This window comes from Taeniopygia guttata, chromosome 10 (genome assembly GCF_048771995.1).
Source record: "Taeniopygia guttata chromosome 10, bTaeGut7.mat, whole genome shotgun sequence".
In the NCBI taxonomy this organism is placed as follows: domain Eukaryota; kingdom Metazoa; phylum Chordata; class Aves; order Passeriformes; family Estrildidae; genus Taeniopygia; species Taeniopygia guttata.
Window position 1 is genome coordinate 610626 of NC_133035.1, and position 8612 is coordinate 619237.

At 42.2% G+C, this 8612-nt stretch overlaps 1 protein-coding gene across 1 annotated transcript; it reads right to left on the reverse strand.

The window, feature by feature from the left end:
- Nucleotides 1-177: 177 nt before the first annotated feature.
- SKIC8 (SKI8 subunit of superkiller complex) lies at nucleotides 178-7473 on the reverse strand. Its single transcript, NM_001245264.2, has 10 exons — nucleotides 7338-7473; nucleotides 7174-7201; nucleotides 6730-6835; nucleotides 5758-5930; nucleotides 4568-4716; nucleotides 4154-4247; nucleotides 3285-3378; nucleotides 2546-2638; nucleotides 1866-1944; nucleotides 178-448 (listed from the first exon to the last, which is right to left on the reverse strand). Exons 1-10 carry the CDS (start codon nucleotides 7347-7349, stop codon nucleotides 359-361), a joined length of 918 nt encoding a protein of 305 aa, NP_001232193.1. The 5' UTR covers nucleotides 7350-7473; the 3' UTR covers nucleotides 178-358.
- Nucleotides 7474-8612: the final 1139 nt, after the last annotated feature.

The window sequence follows — 8612 nt, forward strand, 5'->3', positions numbered from 1 at the left end:
CTAGAACAGCCTCAGTCATTTTCCTTCTGCTAAAATAAGCTGTTGTAACACATACCTCGTGCTTTCCAGCTTTGGTCTATTTATGTTTAAAGGCAGGGGTGATTAACTGAGCAGTTTCTTTTCCCATGACTATCTATTTCCAAAAATACTTTTTTCCCAAGAATTAGACACAAGGACTTGGAACTGTAGCTTTTATTTTAAAAAAGTAAGGCTTTCTCTCATGCTAAGCAAAATCAAAATTAGATCTGGTTTTGCAGATTAGTATGAATGCTTTTATCATACTAAAAAATTACATAGGACAGTAGCAGTCCCTTCAAACTGCTACAAGAGATTTACTGAAGCATCTGAGTCAAGACATTTAAACTGGACAGTCATAAATATGAATTTCTTGGTCATCACCAACAGACACAATTTTGGACCCACTTCCATTGTATTTCACTCCCCAAACCTGTAAAAAAGACATAATGCAAGTTTATCCAGAGAGGACAAAGGAAAAGAATCTTTGTGATAGTAATATTTATTACAAGCAGTAGAGCAAGGATTATTTGAAAATAACTAATTAGAACTGGTGCAGTTCTGGCTTCTGCTTCACCAGCAGCCAAGGCTGCCGAAGCAGAGCAGGACACTGCCCTCTAGGAGCCTGACGGGCTCCTACGGCCAGTCCCACTGACTGGCCAGAGATACTCAGGGCTGAAAAGTGCTTGCCCCAGCTTGCATAAATAACCCAAGCATTTTCACTCTTGCCCATCTGCAGCCCTTTCTGAAAATAGTATTTTACAGTGCAGGAAAGCAAGAGAGGAAGTATTTGTCATGAAGACTGAGACATCATGACAGACTGAAGAATGACCAGGCTTATCCTTGAGCTCTTTCAGAAAACCGTTTACCTACCGGTACAAAACTTACTTAGAAAAGTTCAGATCACTCCTGTGATCTAAGATAGTTACACAAGCTTACTTGACAGCCATCTCCACCAGAATGATACCAGAGAGAGTGAAGCTACTCAGCACATTAATGTGAAATGCAGAGTGGGTGTGTTGACAGCAGTATGTTTTGGGCAATCTTGTGATCTATTTTGCATTAGTACCCAAACACAGCATTCTCAGTAACTAATACATCTCTGCTACTGAATGACATCATACACAACAGAACGAGATCACACACAACAGCTAAATCAACAGGGGAAATCATGTCACACTTGGTACTTCAGTATTAAAACCCCCATAATTATAGGTAACTGAAAAGAATGTTACCAGCAAGAATTTACTACGGAAGAAAACATTCAAAATCTGGAAGAATGTCCTTTGTTTCTTGCTCAGTGGTCCATTAAAATATAATATTGTTCTATTTATCACCTAACATTCGGACAAAGAGCAAATGGGTAGAATCCTAACTCCTTCCCACACAGGTAGCTATCACTGAACAATAAATTAAAAACCCATGGTATTATAGACACAGAAGGAGGAAAAACTCCCAAGTTCCCAGGCTGCTTTCAAGCATCTGTTTCAGTAATTCCATCCTGTTAAATAAGTATTTGCACCCTTACACAAGCACATGCTGTGTTAGTCACAGAAATAAGTAAACCAGAGACAAAGGTAACAAATAGAGTCTGGTGAGACTTAGGCCTCTCAGGATTGCCTTTCTTTGGGCCTGAAAAATGTTCATTACTTGGAAGAGATCAGCATATACACCTGGGAGTACTAGTTCAATATTAAGTGCTAAATAACCACAACTTCTAAAATTTTATTATAGCAGGCTAAAGTTGCATTACTGGAAGCCTGGAGCTACAGCAACAAAGTGAAGCACAAATTTGCACAACTACACAAACTCTCCTAGGAACGTGGTGACTCAGGGAATAGCAACCATACCTGATCTTGGTGGTCAAAAAAAGTATGGACACAGGTCCTCGTTCCAGCATCCCAAACCTTCACACTTTTATCAGATGAACTGAAAGAAAAATAATATTGATTAATATTAACTAAAGTTTAATGCAAACTTTAAAGGGTCTCATATGGTAGACATAAGAAACCCTCTTTCACCCATCAAATACAGGGATGAAGTAGTAAAGGACTGCATCTTTGACAGGTTCCATTATGTTTAAAATAAATTTACTGTTCCAACATCTGCAATGTGAAAATGAAGACTCATTTTGGCCAAAAAATTCTTTGAGGCAAGTTCTTTGGATAAGGAAATTCCTGTTACATCTACTTGGTCCCCAGCTGTCTCAGCTGTTTTAAGAATTAATCCTAAAGTTCAAGTAGATTATTGTACTACAAGTTTAGGTTGTAATTCTTGATTCAACAGCATTTTTTTTCAGCTATTTAGAATCAAATTGCTGTTCTCTTAGATTAGGTGTTTTTCACTTGTCAGGAACTACACTGCAGTGGGATGACTTATTCTGTAAAATGCTCTCACTACAGCTGGTATCACATCACAGATTGGCTCAAGCCTTTAAATTTCATGCTATTTTGTTACAGATCCCTCTGCAATTTGTACACATATAATTTTTTTTTTTCAGTAATCATAAACAATTAAAAATCCTCAATACCTTGAAACAAAATGGGTATCATCAGGACAAAATGCTACATTTAAAACCCAGGATCCATGACCACTTAATGTACCAGCCAAGTTTGCATGTTGCCTGTGGAAAGACATATTAATATTTGCTTTGTGAATTGCAGGGGAAAAGCAACAGGAATTTTCTCTAGCTAGTGCAATCAAGAATAGTTCAATGGAAGGTGACTTCTGGACATTTGTTCATCCAAGCTGAACTGGTGTTACAGCAGATTCTGTTTTTCCATTTCAAATAGTTAACATAAAAATAAGTCACTAAGAAAGACTGGAGGACAAAAATTCACCAAAGCCAAAGCAATGCAGGTTTAGGGGGTGAAGACAACTGAAGCAGGGCGATTTCCTCCCCAGGGTTTTGCAAGATATTGCAAGATGCAACAGAAATAGGTCATAAATATAATTAGCTCAGTACAGAACAGATGTTTAGGAAGGGTGAACACAAGCTCACAGGACAGATACATGGAATAATTAGATTACTGCCTACCGGCAAATATGAGGAAAGTCATTTGTCTTCAATTTACAGCTTTCTTCTACCTCTACACTTTCAAAAACTATATAAGGATGTAGTATTTTATGATTTAAGATTATTTATTACATAAAAAGTCACCAAAAGCTGAAAGGAATTCTGGAGAGCCGAGGGTTTGATGTATGTTTCACAGTATCAGCCTCTCTAAGCAGTTGCTGTCCTGCCAGCAGGGCCGGCAGTCCCCACTCACACGTCGTAGATCTTGATGTAGCCATCATCTGAGGCGGTGACGAGTAACTGGGAGTCAGGGGAGAAGGTGAGCGAGCGGATGGGCATGGCGTGGCCTGCAGGCACAGGGACACAGAGCAGCACTGGCACTCCCCTCACTGACACCAGCGCTCAGCCAGCTACTCCATAACAGCACTGCCTGCTCAGAGACAGCAGCCTCCGAAGCCTCTTTCTCTCTAGAGGCTTCTTCCCACAAAAAATGAAAATGGAAACAGGCAGCAATTCTCAACTGTGAATGTTAAGGCATGTCTGCAACACAAAAAGTATCTTGTGTCTTTTAGCTGTGGATCTCTGAAATTATGTCATATTTTATAGTATGATTGCATATTTAAGTGGTTGGGGTTTTGGTTACAACAGGGCAGAAACAGCATGAACATTAAAAGCCCATTTATCTGTTAGAAAAAAATGCATGTATTCTACAACAAAAAATGTTCAGTTGTTTTTTAGAACAGCAAAAAATTGCTTTAGAACAAATCACATAAGAAAAAGAAAAACCATATGCATGGCAGCACACATTTGACTTGGCTTCATTCCCTTGTACTTTTCTGCAATACAATGAGCTCCTAGTTAAGAATTTAGTTAAGCATTACTGGCTGTATCTTTTTTAAATGCCTTTAAAAGGCATTTATGATTCAAGCCTGAGTTTACAGGTTTGTCTTTATTATTTTAAGTGGTTTAGGTTAGAGCACACTAAATAACTAAATACTGTTTAATGGACAAAAATGTCAGCTCACTTTTGCCATGGTTGTAGCTTATTCTGACTTGCATTATATCCTTTAATTTTCTCAGAAATGAGGTCAGAATTAGGTACTGCAAATAACCAAACCATACCTTCTAGCGTATGCAGAAGTTTTCCAGTTGCAATATCAAAAATATTGATAATGCCATCTATTGCTCCACTGGCCAAGTATTTTCCATCTGGACTCTATAATAAAACACAAAAAGTGTGATTCAACATCTGTGTGCATTTATGCTGTGTAAGCCCTGACATTCCCTTAGCAACTTTTCACAAATAATGATCTATGCAAGATATCTGGGCTCCAAAAGTCCTGAAGACTATAAAAAGGTCCAAATATATTTTCCACATGTGCAAGGGGGAAATGTCATACAATTTGTATTTGGAACCATGGCTGTCACCTAGTATTATTGAAGCGATAAACTGATAGATGGAAGCAAAAATACCTATTTACAACATATTATAGCAACAGCAATTTCTCATAAGGAATTATCAATTGTGCTTCTTACATATGCAATGCTAAGGATGAACTTTCCTCTGGTGTCCAGAGAATATTCTTTCTTTCCAGTTTCAACACCGAAAATATTTACTTTTCCCACATGACTTCCTGTTGCAAGGTACTGGGAATCAGGTGAAAAAGCCAGGGACCAAGCATCAACTGTATTAAAAAATAAAAACCAGTTAGCTGGATCCTGTTCTTGGTTCTTATTCAACAGTGTCAGTTCTGTATGCATCTGTTTAGATATATAACCCTCTAAGAGTGTAGAAGCTTATAAAGTTACCCCTTTTGTGTAATTAATGGAGTGTAGCTTGAGCCATTTACTTATATTTAGTAAAAGACTACATTTCTAGTAAGACCCTGGCCTTATGAGACCCTTGTGTAACAATAAATTTACAATTATAGACTGCATCAGTTAAGTCTAAATTCTTACTTTTTTCCTGGTACCAAAAGATTGAAACTACTGAAAAAAATCAACACTAGTATGTAGCAAAGCACAGAAGATGCAGGAGAAATGCAGATATACTAATGTAACACAGATAACATTCCTGCAACTGAGTGTAAAAACCCATCATTTTTCATAGCAGTACAATGTATTTATCTGGCACAATGTAATTCATAGGTTTTTTCCTAAAAGTTAAATATTAATTGGCTAAAACACTGCGAGATTGTTATTAAATTTGTGACTTCCAGTGGACTTGTGAAATACTTGGAATACGACCTTAGGCCCTGAACTCCAGCTTGGAGAACATTAGCACTGTTACCATTGATAGCTGTTTTGACTTGCTTGCTCAGGATTGGACATTCTGGATAAAAAAGGATCACATGCATGGCTGAAATTCACTGCAGTGTTATGAAGAATGTTCAGAGCTCCTTTGTAAATCCATCTGAATAAGCATTTGAATTATTTCTTCTAAATATCCCTTTACAAATATATGTGTAAGAGCAAGCTGGTTTCCATTCTGCTTTATGCATACAGCAAAAAGCCAACTACGTGTACTTGAGAAAGCACAAAGAGTGTTTAGAATTCTCTGATGCTGCTTTGTGTTGAGTTCATAAAACCTTTAAGATTTGTGCAAATACAGGAAAGATTAAACCCCCCCAAAGACCTTAATCCCCTCATATACCTCAATCCCCCAGTATTTGCCAGGAAGAGTCACACTGTTTCCCTGCAGAACCAGCTCAGCACTGGTGTCTTACCAGGACCAGCATCTATGGACTTGATCTGCTTGCCAGTCTCTAAGTCCCAGAGGCGAATGTGGGCATCCAGAGAGCTGGAAGCTGCAATGGCACCCGTGTGGCTGATGTCCACAGACACCACTCCCAGCTGGTGACCCTCCAGAGTCCACTGCAGATCCAGCTTTTCATCGTTCCTTCCGTGCGAGGGAAAGAAAAGCCTTGTTGGGAAGAGCTCAGGGTGCTGAACATCCCCAGCCTGACACAAAACAAACAATCCACATTCCTCCCTTTGTTCAACACAAGGCAATCCAGGTCCTCCCATGAAAATGTGAAGGGCTACACACAAACTCTCTGTACTTAAAGAACTCACAAATCAATAATTTACCATATTCCCGCCAAGCAGGTACTTCATCCTAAGTTTGGAAGCCATCCCACCAAGAAATGTCCACGACACACCAGTCTGGGGTGCTCACAGAGCTGACCTGTGAGCTCAGCTCAAAGTACCATGACTGACATTTTCACAGTCACCCCAACCAAGCTCAATCTATCACTGAAGTGAAACACATCCTTCACACTGCTTTGCCCAAGAGACAATAACTTCTTTGCAAAAGCACACCTACATAAGGATTATCAGGATCTTTTTTCAATAAAAAAAGATGTCATTTCCTCGTTCTCACTATTCCCATTATTTCTTTCACAATACACATCTCCAAATGCACTGTCTCATCAAAAGAAGCATTTCTCATTCTTTTGTTTAGAAGTACATTAAGTATTCTCTGACACGCATTTTCAAAAGGATTCTCACTTTTTGGAAATGAAAACAGAAGAGAATGCCACCACTCCAAGAGAAAGCACACACCAATGGAGATAAACTTGCTCAAAGAAGCAGTTCTGTGTGCCATTCTTCTAACATCCCTGGTGATTGTGGAAATTCAAGGCTGCTCCACACTGACTACTTCCAAGGCTTAACACAGATTAATAGGGAGCACTTACCACTTCCAGACCTTTACCAGATCATCCAAAGAGCCAGAGATCACTGTTTCAGAACCATCATTTTTATTTTTGCCCCAGGCAACTGACCAAATGGCATCATCGTGAGCTAAAAGAGAATATAAGCACAGTAATTAAAAAATAAGTATTTTCTTTTGCTAGAGCACCACAACCGGTTTAGGTAATGCTGAACTGGCTAGCTGCAGTGTTGGCAATAGACCCTGCCCGGCTCCTCAGGTCTACTGAGTGCTGTCTTCTTTGTTCCAAAATACGCAATGTGTTGTGTGACCAGCATCACTGCTGAAAAAGCAGCACAGCTACCTGAGTTACTCAGATTTATGCCTAATATAAACATAACCAGGTCTCCTCACACGGATACCTGCCATTATCAACTTTACATCATCCCAGAACACCAACATTGCTCAATACCCGTTCGCGTTTGCTCACCTTGCTCTTGCTTGAAGAGAATACCGTACTAGAAAGAAAAAATAATTAATATTACACATGAGCGGCCTAAACATACACACACACACACACACACACATATATGTATACATATACACACACTTCAAGCCAGCAATTAGCTTAGCTCCCGCTGTGTTTTTAGTTACCTGTGTGGTCATGTCTTTCCGAAACAACCCCGCGGGGAGCGCGCCGAAAGGAGCCGGGCAGAGCTCGCGCCGCCGTCGCGCCTTGATGAGCTCCGCGCCGCAAGGAGCCGGGCAGAGCTCCCGCCGCCGTCGCGCCGTGATGAGCTCCGCGCCGCAAGGAGCCGGGCAGAGCTCCCGCCGCCGTCGCGCCTTGATGAGCTCCGCGCCGCAAGGAGCCGGGCAGAGCTCCCGCCGCCGTCGCGCCGTGATGAGCTCCGCGCCGCCGAGCGCGCCGCTCCCCGGGCCCCGCTCCGCGCCCTCTGCCGCCCCCTGTGGCCGGGAGGGAACGGCGCCCCGGCCCTCAGCACAGCGGGGTGAGCTCCGGCCCTGTGCCGCTGTTCGCGTCTTCATCGCCGTCTGCCGCTCCCCCGTGGGACGGCCGGCCGCGGGCCGGGGCCGTCGGTGTCAGAAGCCCTCAGACATTCGGAGAGTGGTAGCGGTGCCAGCGGCGCCCCGCGATGCTGCGGTAGCAGTGATGGGGTGAACTGTGGGACGCGCCGAGGACTGAGGGTGCGCTCCGGCCCGGCCGTGTGGGAAGCTCCTGGCGGAAGGCTGGGCTGGCTGCCTCTTGTCCAACGTGTGGAGGAGGCAAAGGGCAGGCTGAGCACAGCACTGTGTGACCGATCCCACGCTCCTTGGGCTGCAGCGCTGCCCATGGCACTCACCACGACACAGAAAACTTTTTACTTCACAGAATCGCAGAATCACACAGTCATTAAGGTTGGAAGGGGCCTGTGAGACCTTCATCAAATCCAGCCTGAGTTAACCCTTGTCAACTAGACCAGAGCACTGGGCGCCACACCTGATCATTTCTTGAACGCTTCAGGGATGGTGACTCCACCACCTCCCTGGGCAGCTCATTCCAATGCCGCACTGCCCTTTCTCTGAAGAAATTCTTCGTGATATCCAGCCTGAACCTCTTTTGATACAGCTTTTGGTTGTTTCCTCTGCTCATGTCACTTGTTTCCTGGGAGAAGAGCCTGATCCCCACCTAACTACATCCTATTGTCAGGGAGTTTCAGAAAACCAGAAAACGAGAATATCTCTCTGAGCCTCCTCCACCTGAGCCCCCTTAGAGCCCTCAGCCACTAATCATCTGTGTCAGATTAAAAAAAAAAAAAAACAACCCAAACAAACAAACAAACAAACAAAAAAAAACGACTTTTGGAAGCTGAAGTTTCTCAAGTTACTGTCTCTACTTGAGTTAGAAGTGCAAAAAATATCAGAAATGAAGTT